Source organism: Garra rufa, chromosome 2, assembly GCF_049309525.1.
Source record: "Garra rufa chromosome 2, GarRuf1.0, whole genome shotgun sequence".
NCBI classification, from domain to species: Eukaryota; Metazoa; Chordata; class Actinopteri; order Cypriniformes; family Cyprinidae; genus Garra; species Garra rufa.
In genome coordinates, this window is record NC_133362.1 from 64,604,767 (window position 1) to 64,626,520 (window position 21,754).

General features: G+C 42.3%; 1 protein-coding gene across 1 annotated transcript; it reads right to left on the reverse strand.

The window, feature by feature from the left end:
• Positions 1–18,733: 18,733 nt before the first annotated feature.
• Positions 18,734–19,937, reverse strand: LOC141326041 (general transcription factor II-I repeat domain-containing protein 2-like). The gene is given in 2 exon segments (XM_073834746.1): positions 18,734–19,226; positions 19,228–19,937. Coding segments are annotated over 2 exon segments (1,203 nt in total).
• Positions 19,938–21,754: the final 1,817 nt, after the last annotated feature.

Sequence of the window (21,754 nt, forward strand, 5' to 3'; positions counted from 1 at the left end):
GATTCACTTATTATTTGGTCTAATCCTTTCTTTAGTCTATTGGCAAATATGTGAGCTAAAACCTTATAATCGCAGTTAAAAAGAGTGATGGGTCGAAGATTATCAATTTGTCGAGCATCCTTTCCTGGCTTGGGTATAAGAGTAATCAGTCCTTGCTTCATAGTTGAAGCAAGTACATTATTATGAAAACACTCAAGAAAAACATTAAACAATAACCCCCTCAAGTCTTCCTTAAAGAATTTATAAAATTCAGGGGTTCAGGGCCTGGAGATTTTCCTGAGGATAATTTATCAATAGCTTTGTCAAGTTCTTCAATTTTAATATCCGCCTCACACAGATCTCTAAAATGTTCATCAATCTGTGGTATATTAGTATGTATTTTGTCAAAGAAATTATTACAATCTATTTCAGAGAAGGCTGAGCTATATAAAGTGCTATAAAATTTAAAGATCTCATAAGAAATTATTTTTGGGCAGTTATTTATATTTCCATTAACATAAAGAGACTTTATAGTATTTTTTTCCTGTCGCCTTTTTTCGAGTCTGCAAAAATAACTATTACTTTTTTCACCTTTCTCTATCCATCTTGCTCATATTGGATCTCACATACGCTCCTTTGGCTTTTTGAATATACAAATTATCAATTTTGGATTGTAAAGATAAAATTTTAAGTCTGGTTTCAACATCCATGTCACTTTTATTACATAAATTATTTAGCTCTCTAGATAATTCTTCCTCCAAATGCGCTCTAGCTTTACTCAAATTTTTGCTGAAATGTATAGAAAATTCCAGAATTTTGTGTTTTAAGTACTCCCATTTACTTGTAAATGAAATGTTTTCTTTATCTAATTTTGCTCTATTTATCATTGATCTAATTTGCGAACAAAACTCACTATGCTTTAATAAATTAGAATTAAATTTCCAATAACCCTTGTTTCGCGATTGTCTTTTATTCGAGCAGAAAGATAAAGAAATACAGCAATGATCGGTTAAGGGTGCTGAGGAAATTGAGATGTCTTTGACAAATTCAGTTAAACCAGGGGAATTTAACCAATAATCAATCCTAGATTTGTAAATCCCATTTGGTTTGAACCAAGAGAATTGCCTTAGATTTGGATTCCCAGCCCTCCAAACATCCATCACATTATTATCTATACAGAAGTTTAGAAAATGAAGGTTCGGGTGCGAATCACTAAATTTAGGTGGGCAACGATCTAATGTCTCATCCATAACCATATTGAAATCTCCTCCAATAATAACATTGTCAGTTGGGTACAGAAGTTTCAATTCAAATAAAAGTTTAGAGATTTCAGCTAATAATTTGTTGTTAAGCTGAATACTGTTGTAGCCATACACATTAAATAGAATAAACAAAACATCATCAATGTTTAAGACAACTGAAATCCAATGACTGTTCGAGTCAATCTTTGACTTTAGTATTTTCCCAGGGAGGTTATTAAATAAAATAGCAACCCCTGCTGACTGTGTAGAGGCATGGCTGAAAACGTCTCAGGTTACGTATGTAACCCTGGTTCCCTGAGGGAACGAGACACTGCGTCCTGAAACGCTATGGGGAACGCCATTGGCGGGCCGCACTCTGAGTCATAGTCCAACGTCCAATGAGAAACGGGAGTGAACTCACAGGCGCGGTGACGTCATCGACCAGGAAGTATAAAAGCACGTGCGTTTGGAGCCGGCATCAGCTTCAAAGGAATGAAGCGAGCACAGCAGGGATGCGGGAATTATGGTCCGAGACGCAGTGTCTCGTTCCCTCAGGGAACCAGGGTTACATACGTAACCTGAGACGTTCCCTTCCGGGAACTCTACACTGCGTCCTGAAACGCTATGGGGAACGAGGTATCAACGCCCCCATAATTTCCGCACCCTGCCTAGTGTCTGCTAGAACAAGGGGGGAAAAGACAGCGTTACCATACAATACAAACCTCAGCCTGGGGAACCTGCCAGGACATGGGTGGTAATACATCTCTGACTGTGGAGCCCACCAGATCAGAGGGAAAAGAGACCTCGGCCCTCGAGCCCACGAGGTCATGTCATCCTTCGTCTGGTCTCGCAAGACCGAGAAGGGACAGTGTCTAGAAATACTTACCTGATGAGACACTGTGGTAACTCCGCCTGGTGATCTTGCCAGGACGCGAGTGGTAATCCACCTCTGTCTGTGATCCATCACCAGACAAGAGGGATAATGAGCCTCGGCCCTCAGGCACTCGAGGAGAGGTGGCGGTCCTTTGTCTGCATTACAGCCAGTACGAGAGGGACGCAAGAAGTGCCTGGTGACCTTGCCAGGGCACTGAGATTCATCTCTGTCTGTGATCAGCCACCAGACAAGAGGGATAGAATAGGCCTCGGCCCTCAGGCACACGAGGCTAGGGTTCTCAACCGCTGCCTGTCACAAGACCAGTGCAGGGGGAGAAAGGCTCCTCGGCCCTTGGGCACACAAGGAGAGATGGTGGTCCTTTGTCTGCGTTACAGCCAGTACAAGAGGGACACGAGAAGTGCCTGGTGATCTTGCCAGGGCACTGGAATTCATCTCTGTCTGTGATCCACCACCAGACAAGAGGGATAAATAAACCTCGGCCCTTGGGCACACGAGGATAGTGTTCTCGACCGCTGCCTGTCCTGAGACCAGTGCAGGGGGAGAAATGCTCCTCGGCCCTCAGGCACTCGAGGAGAAATGGCGGTCCTTTGTCTGCGTTACAGCCAGTACAAGAGGGACGCAAGAAGTGCCTGGTGATCTTGCCAGGGCACTGGAATTCATCTCTGTCTGTGATCCACCACCAGACAAGAGGGATAAATAGACCTCGGCCCTTGGGCACACGAGGATAGTGTTCTCGACCGCTGCCTGTCCTGAGACCAGTGCAGGGGGAGAAATGCTCCTCGGCCCTCAGGCACTCGAGGAGAAATGGCGGTCCTTTGTCTGCGTTACAGCCAGTACAAGAGGGACGCAAGAAGTGCCTGGTGATCTTGCCAGGGCACTGGAATTCATCTCTGTCTGTGATCCACCACCAGATAAGAGGGATAAATAGACCTCGGCCCTTGGGCACACGAGGATAGTGTTCTCGACCGCTGCCTGTCCTGAGACCAGTGCAGGGGGAGAAATGCTCCTCGGCCCTCAGGCACTCGAGGAGAAATGGCGGTCCTTTGTCTGCGTTACAGCCAGTACAAGAGGGACGCAAGAAGTGCCTGGTGATCTTGCCAGGGCACTGGAATTCATCTCTGTCTGTGATCAACCACCAGACAAGAGGGATAGAATAGGCCCCGGCCTTCAGGCACACGAGGCTAGTGTTCTCAACCGCTGCCTGTCATGAGACCAGCGCAGGGGGAGAAATGCTCCTCAGCCTTCAGGCACGCGAGGAGAGAAAGCGGTCCTTTGTCTGCATTACAGCCAGTACAAGAGGGACGCAAGAAGTGCCTGGTGATCTTGCCAGGGCACTGGAATTCATCTCTGTCTGTGATCCACCACCAGACAAGAGGGATACCTGAGCCTCGGCCCTCTGGCATATGAGGATAGTGTTCTCGACCGCTGCCTGTCATGAGACCAGCGCAGGGGGAGAAATGCTCCTCGGCCCTTAGGCACGCGAGGAGAGATAGTGGTCCTTTGTCTGCATTACAGCCAGTACAAGAGGGACGCAAGAAGTGCCTGGTGATCTTGCCAGGGCACTGGAATTCATCTCTGTCTCTGATCAGCCACCAGACAAGAGGGATAGAATAGGCCTCGGCCCTCAGGCACACGTTCTCAACCGCTGCCTGTCATATGACCAGTGCAGGGGGAGAAGTGCTCCTCGGCCCTCAGGCACGCGAGGAGAAGTGGTAGTCCATTGTCTGCATTACAGCCAGTACAAGAGGGACATAGGGAGTGCCTGGTGATGTTGCCAGGGCACTGGAATTCATCTCTGTCTGTGATCAACCATCAGACTGAGCCCCTGGATCGGGACACCTGCCATCAGAGCTTTGGAGGCTGCGACGCCTCGAGTTGAGTGAGCCTTGACTCCCATCGGGGATGGGAGACCAGAGGACTCGTATGCAGTAGAGATGGCATCAACGATCCACTTACTGATAGAAGGCTTGGAAGCCAGGCATCCCCTCTTAGGGGGGCCAAAACAGACAAACAGTTGCTCTGATTTACGCCACAGGGCAGTTCTGTGGATGTAAGTGTCTAGTGCTCTTACTGGACACATTAAATTATACTTCCTCTGGTCGTGCTCCACGAATGGAGGAGGATAGAACGCTTGAAGCCTTATTGGCTGTGGTGTTGTTGATGGGACCTTGGGTACGTACCCAGCTCTTGGGTAGAGAAACGCTTTGGCCAGCCCTGGGGCAAAGTCAAGGTATGAAGGGGCCACTGAAAAGGGCCTGCAGGTCCCCGACTCTCTAAAGAGAGGTTAGCGCCAGCAGCAGTGCTGTTTTTAAGGTAAGCCTCCGATCGGAGGCCTCCTCCAGAGGCTCGAAGGGAGGCTTACACAGCGCCTCCAACACCACAACTAAGTCCCATGTAGGGACTCTCGGTCTTGCACGAGGCCTCAGCCTGAGTGCACCGCGGAGGAAACGTGAGACCAGGGGGTTCTTGCCCACTGAAAGGCCGCAATGAAGGGCGTGGTAAGCCGATATAGCCGCCACGTACACCTTCAGGGTGGAGTGAGCTAACCCAGCGGACAAACGAGTTTGTAGGAACCCCAGCACTGTACCAAGCGGGCAGTGGACTGGGTCTAAACGGCGATCATGACACCAGGAAGCAAACAGGTTCCACTTTAGGCCATAAAGTTTCCTCGTAGAGGGAGCTCTGGATTGAAGGATGGTCTCAACAACCTCGGTTGGGAGACCAGCTTCTATGAGTTGTGCCCCCTCAGGGGCCACACCCATAACTTCCACTTCTCTGGGTGGGGGTGGCAGATTCGCCCCCAGCTTGAGAAAGAAGGTCCCTCCTGACAGCAATCTCCCGTGGAGAGCCGTCGAGGAGGGCGATTATGTCCGAGAACCATACTTGGGCCGGCCAGTACGGGGCTACTAGCAGCAGCCGTACTCCGTACCGGCGCACTCTTTCCAGAACTCCCGGGAGCAGAGCGATCGGGGGAAAAGCGTACAGATGAAGCCTCGGCCAGGTCTGTACCCTCGACAGGACGTCTGCTCCCACATTGAGATGTCCAGGAATGTGAACTGCTCTCAATGAGAGAAGCTTCCCTTGTGACCACAAGATGATCTGGTACGTCAGCTTGCATAAGGGATGTGAACGCAGACCTTCCTGGTGGTTTATGTAATAGACTACTGCAGTGTTGTCCGTGCGGACCAGCACGTGACGGTTTCTTAGGTCTGGAAGGAAATGCTTCAGAGCCAGGAACATAGCCAGCATTTCTAGGCAATTTATGTGCCAAGAGTGATGCTGGTCGTTCTACAGGCCACGGGCGGAGCGGCCACTCATGACCGCTCCCCACCCGGTGAGGGATGCATCTGTCGCTAGCGAGACGCAACGGCAAGGAGCTCCCAGCACTGGACCTTGTGATAGGAACCAGTGCTTTTTCCACATGACTAAGGCACGTAGGCAGCGCCGCGTGACCTTGATCTTGCGGAATGGGTTCCCCCTCTGGGAAAACCCTTTGGTTTTGAGCCACCACTGCAGTGGTCTCATGTACAGCAGTCCAAGAGGTATCACGTTGGATGCGGCTGCCATAGGACCTAACAGTATTTGGAACTGTTTGACAGTGAGTAGCAGGCCTAGCTTTGAGAGCGCTAGGCCGAACGGAAGAACTCTGTATTGGTAAGCTTTGCCCCTGAAAGCGAACCTGAGAAACTTCCGATGTTGAGGAAGGATGGAGACGTGAAAGTATGCGTCCTTTAGATCTATCGTGACAAACCAGTCCTCGGACCTGATTTGAGACACGACCTGTCTGACAGTCAATATTTTGAACTTCAGTTTTCTGACTGAGAGGTTTAGCTGTCTGAGATCAAAATGGGCCGCAGGCCCCCATCCTTCTTGGGAACAATGAAGTACCGGCTGTAGAACCCGGATTCTCTGTCTTGAGGAGGGACCACCTCGATGGCCTCCTTCCTCAGGAGACTGTTCACTTCCTGTTCCAATACCAGAACCTGCTCGGGGCTTACGAGAGTAGGAAATACCCCGCTGAAAGGTGGCGGTTTGGCGCCGAATTGAATGCAATAGCCTTTCTCTACAGTACGCAGGACCCACGTAGAAATATTTGGCAGTAGTTTCCACGGTGCCAGAAATTCTACTAAGGGAACCAGCCTCTCGAGACTGGTTTCTGGATTTATTTGAGGAGCTAACTCGGTGACCTGTAACAGTGAACTGGCAGGATGCACCTGAAGTGAGCGCTCTAGAGACCCCCGTGGGGGTGGCAAACTCTCTGGTTCCGCTGCGTTTCCGGGCGGAGAGAATCTCCTGAGGGCCCTGAGGAGAGGTGGCCACCACAAAAGACGGTGGGGCACCTGACTCCTCGAGAGGGGCTGCCCTCATTGGCCCTGTGGTATCGCCGTCAGGGCCGTTTAGCCGAGGACCTCTTAGACTGAAGCACGACCCTCAGATCGGGCTTAGTCTTTGAAGCCCCCAGTCAGGAGTGTTGAATACTTTTGACACGTTCTCCACATCAACCTCCTCGGAGGAAGATAGGGGAAATGTTGAAAACTCTTTCTGGATGGAAGTAGCCGCATTGCGGGCTTCCTTATCCAGTAGGGGGTTTACCGATCCACCAGATAGGGAAGGAGATAGGGGATCACCCGTCTCAACTCCCTCCAGCAGATCTAGCTGCGAACCCCATGAGTGCAGCTGCCGCTCCACCTCGACGGAAGCGGGGCCAGACCCGCAGGGAACGCTGACGAAAAGCCCCCTCCTCAAAGAGGGCTTTCCGGGAACGGAGCAACCGCAGCAGCATTCGCTCGCACTGCGGGCAGCCAGCCCCCTCAAGGGCTGACCTAACGTGCTCCGCTCCCAGCAGACCATACATAGATCGTGTGTATCCCCACCAACAATGAAACGTTGGCAGGGAGGGACACACTTTTTATGTGGCTGCTGAACCGCCTTTCTTCTTTCGTTCTAAAAAGAATGTTTTTCCCCAAGGCATACTGCTCAAATAAAAGAAGTGCAAACTGGCACTGAAAAACAGCAGTATGGGACAGACAGACAATAGACATAGAGCGCTCTCGCTGAATGACAAAAGCTGATGCCGGCTCCAAACGCACGTGCTTTTATACTTCCTGGTCGATGACGTCACCGCGCCTGTGACGTCACTCCCGTTTCTCATTGGACGTTGGACTATGACTCAGAGTGCGGCCCGCCAATGGCGTTCCCCATAGCGTTTCAGGACGCAGTGTAGAGTTCCCGGAAGGGAACTACTTTGTCACCCCATTGGCTTGTCCAGAATTTAACATCATCAGGCTTAGAATGCGTTTCTTGTAATAATACACAGTGTGCACCTTTGTTTTTACAAAACAGAAAAAAGTTTTTTCTTTTGACAGAGTTACAGAGACCCCTTGCGTTTAAAGAAATAAAAGATAAAGATGTCTTCACCGAGAACATCGACTTACTAAACTAAATAAAATAACGTATTATAATAAATGATCAAATAAGTAAAGTAAAAATGTCTATAGAACACGTGAACAACGTCTGCCCTAAACAGAGCACTGTAACGAAATCTCACTCAACAGCAAAAGATAACAGAACATCCCACTTACATCTCTCCGTCAAGGAAAAATGATGCAATTAAAGTTATCAGTTGACATTATCGGAGTCAGTTATTTTTGACGATCCGAGCGCCCTCAATATAGCCATAAGGGCCGCGGTAGTACGCTTTCTTCCCCTCTCACTGATCACCGGCCACAGCGCCACACGAGCCTCTCGATCTCCCTTGGATAAGTCCTCAGTGAACTTTATCCCCTTGGCCTTACAGATGTCCGAAAATTTTGTGGAGCGCCAGAACTCAATTCTGTATTTCCTCATACAAAACTGAATGATCACCTGTCTGGATTTATCCTTTTGCCGTGGACCAACGCGGTGGACTGTATCCACGATGTCATCAAGCTTGTGCCGCAGGTGAGGAGCTATTTCAGCTAACAATGAGATGACTTCTTCACGGATGGCTTCATCTGCAGTCTCCTTCATTCCAATCACTCGGAGGTTCCATCTTCTTTTGTAGCGTTCAAGCTCTGATGTACGAGTGGTCAGGTCTACATGTGAAGCGAGAGTAGAGATGAGTTGTTTATCAAACAGATTCATTTTGGCTTTACAGTCCTTAATTTCCGCCGCGTTGAATTCCACTGCCTTGAATAGGTTTGCAATCATCAGACTATTCTCCGTGATCTTACTTTCAATACGACTCAGCTTCCCATCTTGCAAATCAAATCTGGCGACCAAAGCTTCCAGGAGAGCTGCATTGGAAATTTCAAGATCCTCAGCACCTTTCAGTTTCTTTGTGGACATTTTAGTTGGAGTGTTTTGTACAGATGAGGGCTCTTTGGTTTATCCTTGTGGTCGTCACGACCAATTTCCATGGCGTATTCGTGTTCGGAATTAGTGTTCGAGGTTTTCATAGCTGTAGCCTTGTTATCTGGAATAACTATTTTTGTGTGGCTAGAAACTTTTTTGATGACATAATGTTGATCCTTCTCCGACGTATCAATAGTAAAAGTAATAGTTGGGATGAAAACAGATAAAATATAAAGGAAAAATTCAGAAATTGCTGAAGAGCCGAGAAATCTACATGTGCTTAACTCGCCATCTTGTTGCCGCCCCTGCGCGCTCCTCATCTGTTGTGAGTCATAGATATATATACGTAGATGCCTCATTAGCGACTGTTTCTATGGGCCTTTATACGTAAGCCGTCCGCCATTTTGCTGCGGTCCACTTGACGTCATTCACCCTTAGATCTATTTAAATCACCATAGTAATCACTGAATATTTGAAATGCCACAGTCCTGCACAGCCGTTGGTCTGCGAACCTACAGTATGGTGAATGATGTCAAGTGGACCGTTCCAAAATGTCGGACGCATCTACGTGCTTGGAGCGGTCCAATGGGGTATCTACGTATATATATCTATGTTGTGAGTGACCTGAAGAAAGGTTTGTGGTTTTAAAGTTTTTAACCCTCTGGGGCCTGAGGGTGTTTTGAGGCCCTGAAGAAGTTTGACATGCCCTGACATTTGTTGTTTTTTCAGTATCTTAAAAACATTTTAATGGCTAAAGTCTGATTACATTGTAATCAGCACATATTGTGCTACAATAATATGTAAGCAACATTAATGTACATGGTTGTGTTTTTGAGAAAACTACGTTTATGCGTAGTTAGTGAAAAACTAAAGTTTTGAAGTCACTGAAATAAGGCCATGAAGCACATATAGGACATTTCTTTACAAGACTTTTGATAATTTGATGTCGTAGGCTAGAATTTTATCAACCAAATGATGTGAAAATCATCTCGTTCACTCGTTCAGAAAAAACAATATATTGATGTAAATTTTCTAAAACATGTTTTGTGATCGCAAGGGATTATTCATAGGTGTGGCAATGGCCCATGAATATTTAGCAATTCACACCTGAAAGACAAAAGAGCCCTCCCTAATGGCCCCATCAATGACTGACTTGACTAGCAGAAGAAGAAACAATGTGAGAAGATTTAAAAAAAATCGTTTTTTAGATTATTTGTATTTTATTTACAACACAGTATAATCAAAACATACATAATGATGGTCAAAGACACAATATTGAGCTCCCTCATCTAACCACACAGATGTGCACAGACTTTGTGGCATTTCTGAAAACTTTTTCTGAATTCAGTTCAACAAATAAAACAAGTAAATCTTACCTGATATTAAAGTGTGTGCAATTTAAATATCTGTATTTGTACTGTATTTTTATCTGTATCATCTGAAATTTGTACAGCGCTCTCAGAGGAAAACAGTTTGAAGAGACTCAAGGAAAGGACAGCAAGATTCATCTGTTGAGCAGGTTTCTGAGCACTAAAAACAACAAAAGCAAAACATCTGTGAGCCTATTCATATTAGGAGCATCTATAATAAATAAATACACACACATACACTACCAGGCAAAGGTTTGGACACACTTCCCTTTACAGGGGAATAACTGGTATATAGTATATAGTCATAGATTCTAGCATTTGTACTAATGTAAAAAAGGACATGTAATATCTGAGAAACTAATAATTATCGTTTAGCACTATATTACTAATAAACGTGATGTAAACATACATTCAGTGTAAGCACACATATTACTTTTACACCCTACTGTTATACAATAAAATAAATAAATAAATAAGTATGATTCTACAGTCATAAACATATCGTCATAAATGCATCTCACAGTCATAATTGCATAGTTTTTCTAGAACATTATAAATATCCTGGCATCGTGAGAGATGCAATGCAATCAAACGTACTTCATAATGTTTCATTTGATAAAGTCAGGAATTTTAGTTTGGAATAAGTCTAACTAGTAAAATGTGTACACGTTTTGTCAAAGTAAATAACAGCGAAAGCTAGTAGGAAAATGAAAGTAAGACTTACTCATGTAAATGTCTCCTCCTGCTGGGTTTGCGTTGCATCGCGTCCTTCTTGTGATCGTGGTAAATATAAGTCTTATTCCTCACAGCATATCTTCATTCAGAAACAAACTGTAACCAATATGAACTTGAAGTCATGTTGCTTTGTTTCGGTGATGTGGGAGTTTCCTCGCATACAGATACTCCGGTCCTTGCCGCGCTTGTGGCACATGGCTAATTTGCATATCTAAAGGATTTTCGCTAGTGAGCGCGGTCACATTAGAGATAATTAGTTGGAACTGGATAGACTAGACATCTCCTTGGTTTCATATAGATTAATTTATCACAGATTATTTGTTTTTGATCAAACTTACTTTGTTTAAAAGCATAAATCTCAAGCTTTCAGTAGATATCACTTTTCTGTTTGTGTGCTGAGTATTCACCGAGTTTGAATGATTTAAGTGACGCATTTCTAAAAGCAGTTCGCAGAGACAGAGAAAACAGAAATCACCCTATTTGTTTTCTTTATTCTAAATAAAAAAGCACAACTTTCTGCTGTTCTTGTGAGTGTGCACAAATAAAAGTACACACTCTACAGTTTCCAATGATGTATATCTCTAATTTGTATGACTAAAACCGCCATAGCATTTTTAGTGTCTTTTGCGCTGATCTAAAAAAAAATGAGCTAGTATCGCCGGCGATACAGCCGGCCTCAGGGAGTTAATCTCAGGTCCAAGGTTTGGAACCTTAGATAATGGGAGCTCTAAGGCTGAAGGCTCTTAGGAGTAGAGGACTCGAGAAATAACCCTCTAGTGATGGGAGATCTGCTACCTTCATGATTTTGAAAGAAGCAGAGCTATCTGAGAGCGGAAACAAACCCCTGCGTACAGGGAGGAACACATCTCTACTGCTCTAGTTACCCTTTCCTCGGAAAGGGGAGCGGTAGGTGCCTTAGATTCTCCAGAATTACCATTTGAGGCTGGCTTCCAAGCCCTGATTTAGGGAGGAAATGCCGTCCTATTAGTTTTGACACTTCATAAAACCTTACCTCAAAAAGGGAAGTGACACGAGGAGTTCGAGAATTTTTTGGTGACAAAAAAAAGGCTCAAATCCTTTTCTCAGAAAGTAGAGCATTCTTAAACCTGGGTGCAGACTCTGCATCAAGCCTTACCCCAGCCCTCAGACTAGGATAAGACTTTTACATCTCCAAAAAGGGAGTGCTCAAATCCTTTTCTCAAAAAGGAGAACACTGTTACCAGGCCTTACCCCAGCCCTCAGACTAGGGTAAGAATGGAGGAGTCACAAAGTGATGCTCATTTTTATAAAACACCCTTATCTCAGAAAGGGGAGCATTCACATAAGAGACCTTTGAAGTCCAAACCCAATGTTTATGCACCAAAGTGTGCTCAAATAAACCTTTTCCGCAGAAAAAAGGAGCATTTTCCTTAGTTGTTCCGAGTCTGCAGCGAGCACTTCCCCCGCCCTCAGGCATATTTTTTAGAGGGTGGCCTGCTGCACTCCATTCACAGCGAACTCCTGTCTCAACAGGTTAGAAAGGCTTTGTTTCCACAGAAAACGGAGGCCCGTAGTTCACTAGGAGAGGAAACGACAGGAAACTCGTTCTCCTGTTTGACACTTCGTAAAAACCTTTCCTCAGAAAGGGAAGTGAAATAAAGCCTGAGGAACGAGAATCAACCCTAAGGTGCCAATTTTTCTTTTAGAGGTGTTTTGACCCCAAAAGATGCTCAGATCCTTTCCTCAGAAAGGAAAGAAACCCTAAACCTGGGTGTAGATTCTACATCAAGCCTTACCCCAGCCTTCAGACTAAGATAAGGTGGCTTGAGAGGAGTCACAGAGTGATGCTCATTTAGTAAAACCCCTTTCATAGAAAGGGGAGCATTCACATAAGTGACCTGGAATCCTATATTAACCCATCGTTTAGGAAAATTAGTCACCAGGGTGTGCTCAAATAAACCTTTTTCCGCAGAAAAAGGGAGCATTTTTCATTCTCTGGCCTAGAGGGCCCTCATTAGGGACCCTTTCCTCAGAAAGGGGAGAGCCCAGCTCGTCACAAGGCCTGTAGAGGTGAGAATCAACCTAGACAAGAAGGGAAAGATCCTTTTTCCCATAGTAATACTTCTGAGAAATATCCTTTCCAAAAAAGGGGAAGTATTGCTTACAGGCGCTTATGTTTCTGCCTCAACAGAGCACAAGCTCTTATCCTGGTTAGAGGGATTCTCAGAACAGGCCTGCGGAAGACAGCATTAAAAATGTTAAGGGCAATCCTAAGACCAAACTTAGGGAGCTTACCCTAAAAGGGGGGACATAAAAAATCCCAAGTCTAACATATGCTGTAAGGGTGGTTAACCATCCGACCTGTGATGTGGAGAAGACGAACACTGCCATAACCGTAGTCCATAGGATCAGAGGGGGAGTATCCGCCATATGTCTCCTTCATAAAATTTTTCTTCTCTGAGAAGTACACACAACACACAGGCCCTTGAGCCTTGGAAGCTAACAGATCAGTAAAAGACCTCTGGTTAGTCCTTTTAAATGCAGCCCAAACCAACAGAGTGGGCTGTCTACTTAAACCCTAGCAGGGGAGACAGCACCATCTAGGCAAGAGCTACAAGAGAAATGCTTAACAAACAATACACAGACATCCTCAGATATCTGTGTGTAGGAAGGACCAACCGAGGTAAAAACTGACCGAAAGCCTCCAGACCCTAAAGGGGGACAAATTAACTCCACAATCGCGACGCGCAGCACATATCCACATATCCACATATTTTTATTTATTTTTTACATTTTTTATATACTCCGCCCAGCGCCAAATTTCCTCAGGAAAAAAGCAAGCGAATGCGACGCCGCGAATGCGTTTGTTAATGCCGCGAGAGGCAAACACACTCATGCAAAATGAGGAACAGAGTAATTCACCTCACTCCTTTGCGAATGCGTATTCGCGATGAGCACATTACAACTAATTTACCACACCCACGTAGCAATGAGATTCGTGCAAGTAGGTATGAGAGCTGCGGTGACATCATACGCTGTCGCCGGCCATTTCGGCTGTGTCCAAATTCAGGGTCTACATCCTTCGGAGGACTCATTTGAAGGATGTTACGTCACAGCTCCGTGACGAAGGCTGTCCAAATTCATAGGATCCTTCAAATGCGGCCCACAAATGCGTCCTCCTTTTCCCCGAATTTGAAGGATGGGTTTGGTGGATCCTTTCCCGTCCTACCTATCCCACAATTCCTTTCGGCAGAGCGCTTCTAGAATTTTCAAATAATGGCGGACGCAGCAAGCGGTAGTAATGATGGAAGTTTTAAAAAAAAACTGGCGTTTCAAAAAATATTTTTTTACAGCGGTTGTCTAGTTAGGCGTTTGGTTTTAGCCTTAAGCTTATTTTTTTTACATTTGTATGTATATATGTTAAAAAACATCACTTTCGTAATCTAGCTTCTTTCTTACTGCCTGTGTGAATATCCCCTTAAACACAGCTAATTTCTTGTTAGTGATTGAAGATCTTTTTAACGCTTTTAGGGATGAAAGAGTAGTTATTTTGTTTTGTGCAGTACAGATAACCTTACTTCTTGCTTAGCGCTGTCACGGTTGCTATGCAACAGGATATGAGCAACGGGGAAGGGAGGGAACTGAAAGAAGTGTAGGCTGTCCAAATTCACTGACACCTACTTCCAGGTTTTGCGGTCTTCGGAGGACCCCTCCTCCTTCAACCTGGTAGGAAGGATCCTAAGGAGGATGCAGACCCTGAATTTGGACACAGCCTTCATGTAGTTTTTATATGTATTCTTCAGACACGAGTCACGCTGACGGCGTTCCCCATAGCGACCCTCTAGAGGACGCAGTGGGAGTTCCCTTCGAAAGGGAACCTCAGACTGTGGGGTGCAACAGGGGACTGAGTGGCAGTGGCAGTGGCAGGCTGCTAAAACAACAGCAGAAGGACATAAGATGATGTGAAACTGCATAACAGCATTTTAACAGACATTACCTTCAGGAAGCTGGCATACAGGGTCTGTCATGTTTTCTCAGATTCTGCACTCGTTCTTATCTGTTTCTGGATTCCAACATTGCCCAGTTGCACACATGTGGATGTGTCCTGGAGCTGTCCGTTTTCTATGACAGTTATCCTGATTTCAGATCTGAAATTAACAAAGTCTTAGAATGCAATGAGAGGGCGATGGACATTATCTAATTGCTGAATTAAAAAAGATGTGTACCTCTTAACGTAAAAGTCGAATTATATTGACATTATATACAACCATAAAACTGACCTTTTTTAATTGTTTCCTCGTTCTGAATTGTCTAAATGTACAGCTGTAATTTGCTGTCAATAAAAAAAAAGACATAACTATAATTCTGTGTTAAAGTAATGCAATGTTATTGTCAGTCAGTTGTAAGGCTGTTTGCACTTGCTGCTCAGTACTGAGAATTTCCTTATGTAATGTCTTACAGATATAGAAAAATAGTGCACAATTCCAGTACAAAGATATATAATATATGATATACAATATCACACGAGTAGACTTGAGATATGGCTGTATATCGGCACGGTTGTGATTCGCCGTAGGCACGAGGCCGCATTTATAAGTTGGATAATTTAAGAAATCTTTTGCGATCATTGATATTTAAAGTTAAATGGTGTTATAAACATTGTTTATTTTATATACATTTATATAGTTTCTTTTCATAACTTTTTTGCATGTTTGCTAAAACATAACAGTGTTAAATGTAGTTTTAAAGGATTGATGTTAATGGTGTTTTTTCACCTGTTTAATATGGGTTACACTTTAGCGTAAATTTATTTATATTGTGGTAATTGTAAAGCCTCTCTTTTGATGGAAAAAAGTATATTTAGTTTTGTTTTGAAAATAATTGTCTACAGAGACAAATTTTCTTTTTGAATACCATAAGTTGTTGCAATTTTGAAGATATTTAAAGGGCAATATAGTATTTAATTTAATGTTTGATTTGAAGATTTTATATTATTAAATTGTGGGCATTATCATTTTTTATGGTACTTCATTTTATGTTTTAATTGTTTCAGAAAAATGTTCTTTACAGTCTTTGACTGTTTGTGGTTATAAAGGGCTTATAATATGTTTTGTTACAGTTTTTTTAATAACATTTATATATTTTACTGCAGTATTTAATGTTTGTAAAATTGAGGACAGAATTAGTCCCTAGAACTCCTTGGTAAAAGATTAGATGGCATAACAATAGATCCACAAGGTAAATGTAATTGTGTAATATGCATTTAAACACAATCGATAATCACACAAAATTGAATGAGGAGCCAGAGGAAAACACAGGGATGCAGGAGTACAAAAAAACCCCCACATATTTATTGAAAAACAAACATAAATCCAGGAATTAACAACCATTACATAACTTCCTAACAAAATTAAATCCAAGGCTTAAACAGACATGACAAAACATTAAGACCGGACGATGAAACTGAGGGAACAAACAACTTAAATAGATTGAGTGTGGCAATTTAACAAGACAGGTGATACCAAACAAGATAATGAGGGGAAAGTCCAAATATGGGCAAATGGTGAAACCAAAACAAACTGAACAAAGGAGGAGACACATAAATGAACCAAAACAATGGAGAGTTAAATGCAGTTATACCATGGTCTTTCTGAAAACTCAATTCAGATAAAAATTACTTAGTTCAGTTAGAGAACAGAGGTATGATTATAAACTGAAAGCAGCTGCTCAATGCAGCTTACAGGTTTCATTGTTAATACAGAGAAAGACTTTCAACAGAAAGCAGGTACAAATCTCTTTCTCTCTCTCACTTGTTAATCCAAATGAATGCTATAATTTAAATAAATGTAATCTTACGCACTGCTTTAATTCTGTGACTCTTTCAAAAAGACCAGAATGATTTGTAAATGACAAAAATTATGTCAAATTAAAATACATAAAGTCCCGATTATAACCAGTATATGGTAATAATAATCTGTATAGTTTATGCGTATACAATTTACAGTTTATGTGAAGATTGTTTTAAAATCACCTAAATTAAAAGTTGTTATATATTTCAGAGCTTGTTAAATGTTTAAAATATTGGCTTTCAACTGACTGTTTATACTGTAATGTTGAATGCACATAATTAATATGTAAAACTGAGAGAAAATTAATTGAATAGAGACACCAGTAGCAGTATTAATATCAATACTTCATTAGGCTACTTGGCAAAAAGATACCATTAAAAACATATTTAAAATATACTTTGTTGTTTCTACCTTAATTTGGAGGTTCAGTGTGAAATTATGACAATATAAATGCATAAATTATTACAGAAAATTTTGATTGACAGACAGCAGTGTTGGTAATATTAGTTCATTTTAGTGAATATGCATTTCAATGTAATTGTATAGCCCCCCCAGAACGAGATCGGGGTGGCCCCCACCCCCTTGGCCCCCTTCAAATTTTCAGTTCGATAATCCGGCCCTCAAATGAATCTAATTGAATAGCCCTGTTTTAGGCTGTAAAGACCGTTGAAATAACTGAAATCATGTGGCAAAGGGATAAATACATGTAATGTGGTCAAGTGCTGCCTGAAACTATGTTCGCTGTGCCAATCAGATTCAAGCATTCAACAACCCCTTAGTATAAATTACTTTAATGCACTTCATGTAGAGTTGTTCTTTGTCTAAAATAATTGAATGCACAGCAACCCTTACTAATATAACTCAAACCACCATAGTTAGTTGTTACTTTCTTTGTACTTACTTATGCGTTTCAGTGCTGGTGAGAATTGCCTGATTAAGCTCTTCATCATCTGATGAAATGTAGAAGGTCGTCATAACAGACAGATAGGCATTGCAATCATCATGGCTTGTGGTCTCATTACTCATTGTATATGCAGCTGAAGATGTTGAAGCCTGTGCAACAGAATTCCCTGAAAAAGTGGATGTTGTAGTTGCTCATGAAGTAGAAGGCACTGCTGAACATGAGAGGGATGTAGAAGGTTGTGTAGTAACAGGCTCAGCGAGAGGCGGAGAACACAATTCAGTGGTCCTAGGGCAAGGTACTGTAGGTGTTATCTCATTACTGAATCAGAGTCTGTTCTGTCATCTTTCTAAATCCTCACTGCGAAAGGAGTTACATTGTTAAACAAACAAACAAACAAACACACACAAAAGATGCATACTCAGACAGCACTTTATAATGTAAAGAATAGATCATCAAACGTATGGCATACCTCTATTCTTTTGATGACCTGAGGTACAAGGTCTTTGATTTAAACCAGGGGTGTCAAACTCATTTTACGGTGAGGGCCGGATGAGAAGAAATGGGATCATGTGTGGGCCGAATCTTCTTTTTTTATCAAAAAAAAAAAGTACAAATTAATTATTAAATTACAAATTAATTTGCAAAAAAAAAAAAAAAAAAAAATAGAAAGACACAATATTCAGTATAACTGCATTTAAACTGCAAGTCCTCAGAAACTGTTTATTAACACTCTTATTCCTTTTTAGGAGTAAGTAATGGCAAACCAAACCCTTTCCTTTGAAAATGAATATTATTTGTTAGATACTTTTTAGTAATGAGAAAATAAGAAATAAAAAATGCTAAAGACTGTGTACAGACAGTTACATTAAATATGAAGTTATAGGCTACAATTTAATTTACAAACTAGAAAAACACTTCACAATTTAAAAAAACTGCCTTTAACATATTTAACAACTCAATATGTTATGTGTAAAATATATATATACAAAATGAAATTCTTTATGGTTAATTCACATGAAATAAAATCATTCACTTGATGTGAACATGAACTATACACTAGAAATTAGAACTTGCCTTTAACAAATAAAAATAAATCTAGATTGCAATTAGGTTTGGCACGTACTCATTACAATTTTAAGACCTGCTTCCTGACACCTGACTTCTTTTTTCCTCGACCAGTGCATCAACATCAGGAACCAGTTTTTGAGCCGTTGCCACTCTCATAATGTCATTAAGATGTCTGTGTGTGAGTCGAGAGCACAGGTTTGATTTGTTAATGTTCATTACAGAAAATGCCTGCTCGCAGAGATATGTCGTCCCGAACATGCTGAGGATTTTGGACGCAAAACCTGTCATTTTTGGGAACGTCGGTCCGAGGTTTTGGTAAAATAAATCCACAGTGACTGTTGCGAATTTGTCTTTCAAAGGTGTGTTGCACTGCAGTTCGATTAGTTCCATTTGGAGTTCCTCCGGTACATCTGTTGCGCTCGCAGTAAACGGTGAACGGAAGAGAGAAAATTCCTTCTCAAGTTCCTCCACTCGGGGTCATCCAGCTCAGTCACCGGTTTTCCCTTGTCTTTCATGAACTGACTGATTTCTGAGCGCAGTTCAAAGAAACGTTTGAGCACGGCTCCCCTGCTCAACCAGCGAATTTCGGTGTGGTAGGGTAGACTGTGAGAAATATTTTTCTCAGATAAAAAGGCATCAAATTGCCGATGGTTGAGCCTCTTTGCTCTGATGAAATTAACAGTTTTTATTACCACATTCATAATATTGTCCATCTTTAGGGTTTTGCTACACAACGCTTCCTGGTGCAAAATACAATGAAAATTCCAGAATTTTTGGGCTGGGTTCTCTTTTTGAATTTTCTCTTTTAATTTTGTCACAACGCCTGCCTTTTTCCCGACCATGGATGGAGCGCCATCCGTTGCCACACTAAGCGCGACTCCAGTCAACTTCCAGTCTATCCAGAGCACCAATGAGGCTGGCGTAAATGTCGTTGGAAGTAGTCGTGTCTGTCATTGGAACCAGCTCAACAAATTCTTCAGTGATGTTCAAAGATTCATCAACTCCACGAATAAATAACCCCAGCTGAGATACGTCGTTAACGTCAGTGCTCTCATCGAGTGCTACAGAGAAAGCAATGAATGTCTTAACTTTTTCTTTCAGCTGACGGTTCATGTCTCTTGCAAGGTCTTCAATTCTTTCAGCCACAGTATTTCTTGACATGCTAATACTGGCAAAAGCCTGTTTTTTCTCAGGACACACAAGCTCCGCTGCCTTTACCATACACTTCTTGACGAATTCTCCCTCTGAAAATGGCTTTGATGCCCCTGCGATTTCATTGGCAATCAAATAGCTGGCCTTTACAGCTTCATCGGTCCCTGCTCTTTTTGTGAACATTGCTTGCTTTTTTTTCAAAGCTGAGGCTAAATCGTTAGCTTTTTCCGTTCGGAGCTGTCCAGTGTATTTATCATATTTCTCTGCGTGTATGTCATAGTGTCGTTTAATGTTGTACTCTTTTTGCACAGCCACAGCTTGTGAGCAGATTAAACATACCGGCTTGCCGTTGACCTCACAGAAGAAATACTTCTCTTTCCATTTCTCCTGAAACATTCGCCCTTCTACATCTATTTTTCTATTTTTGGACATTTTTAAATTCGAGAGTGCTTGCCACACATCTTCAGCTAGCCGACGTATTCGAAATTTGATTTTGGCGCCACTTTAGAATGCGCATGCGTTAGAGGTTCCGGCTGAAGCGCAATGATAAAAAAAAAAAAAAATAAATAAATAATAAAATGAATAAAACCAAAGACAATATTGCAGCGAATACCTGTACATAGACTTTATTTAATATTACTATTACTAATAATAATGATAATAAAAATATTTAATTAAATAATAAAATTAATATTATTGTTCAAAGCATCCCGCGGGCCGTATTGGACGGCTTAGTGGGCCGTATTCGGCCCGCGGGTCGTATGTTTGACACCCCTGATTTAAACACTTTGTGAATCAGTTCTCCACTCAGCTCATGGCCTTCACACACCTTTGGGGCATCTAATTTATTTCCACAAGGCATCATGAACTCTAATCTATGAACAAGCATAAAGTGCAAGCAACACATTTGTAAAAACAAAACAAAAAAAACATCAGTTTTATATCAGTTTATGGAAAAAAAGTAGGTCACAAAGTCTTCAATGGATACTGACTGATAGTGACTGGGGATAAACTACAGATGTTTTAGTAATTACAACCAAACAAAATAATCAACACCCATTTATTGACTATTACCAGTACCACTTATTGGCATATTCATTCCTTTGTAAACCATGGTCAGAGTCCTGCACGGGTCTTACACCGGCTGTAAAAATGGGTGTTTGCTGGCCAAAAGGAATTTCGAATGGGATTCATACAGTAAGTAAAATGGGAGAAACCCCACTGATGTTGTGTTAGATGTGCTGTTTACATATAATGTTGACTTTCTATCATGCAAGGAAAAGCAAGATGAGAAAAGAACATCCACTAACCGCAAGATAAATTTCAGTGGATTGCGAGAGACTGTGAAGGGCATCCACTGCTGAAAAGAAAGAGCAGAAGGGGAGAAACGTGTATGCGTTATTCAGCTACAGGTTGGTCTAGGCTGTATCCTGTATTTTGAATGGGTGTGGTGGAGCTAGGCTAGGTTTGTCTGTGCCTTCTCTGGTTAAATCAGTTAAATTCAGATTGCTTTATTGGCATGACATACTTGGGTACATACGGCCAAAGCACTGTACATAGCAGAATAAATACAAAACACAAAACAAAACTGCATATAATATACATCCATAAATAAATGAAACTAAATGTATGTCAAATACATCCATGGATATGTTTATATAAACATTAATGGTTCTATCTATTTAGATGTGTTCAATATGATGTGCTATCAAAGAGGAAGTAGGTCCTTCACCAATCATTATTTTTTAATTTGTTATTTTCATGGAGCCACTGGAACTTACAAATAATTTGCTGTATTTAATTGTACAGTGAGTCACAGTGGAAGAGGCATCGCCTGTAAAAGGGGCTTTTGATTGTTACTATCCCTACACATTTTTTCTGTTGTCATTCCAGGATGCTAATGCCCCCTTGCTAGTAAATTTTTCCAGACAAACTTTGTCTCAGCATCAAATCAATGTGTGATGCAGTAACATTACATAGTTATTTTTTCTTTGCCTGCTTGCTGCCAAAATGTTTGATTTACTTGAACCAAACTGCAAAATCGAATTACTTTATCACAATATTTTTCAGTCCTGAATCCTTGTGAACCAGCTGAGGAGGTACCCATGGTAACGGAACAGAACTTGTCTCAAAACTTACTTGGTAGGCTGACTCCTTATTGCCATTATTTTAATTAAATGAACAGTGAGAAGCAGAAACTGAAGGAGATTCTGGCAACAACTCTTGAAGCTTCAGAAGGTCCTTCAACA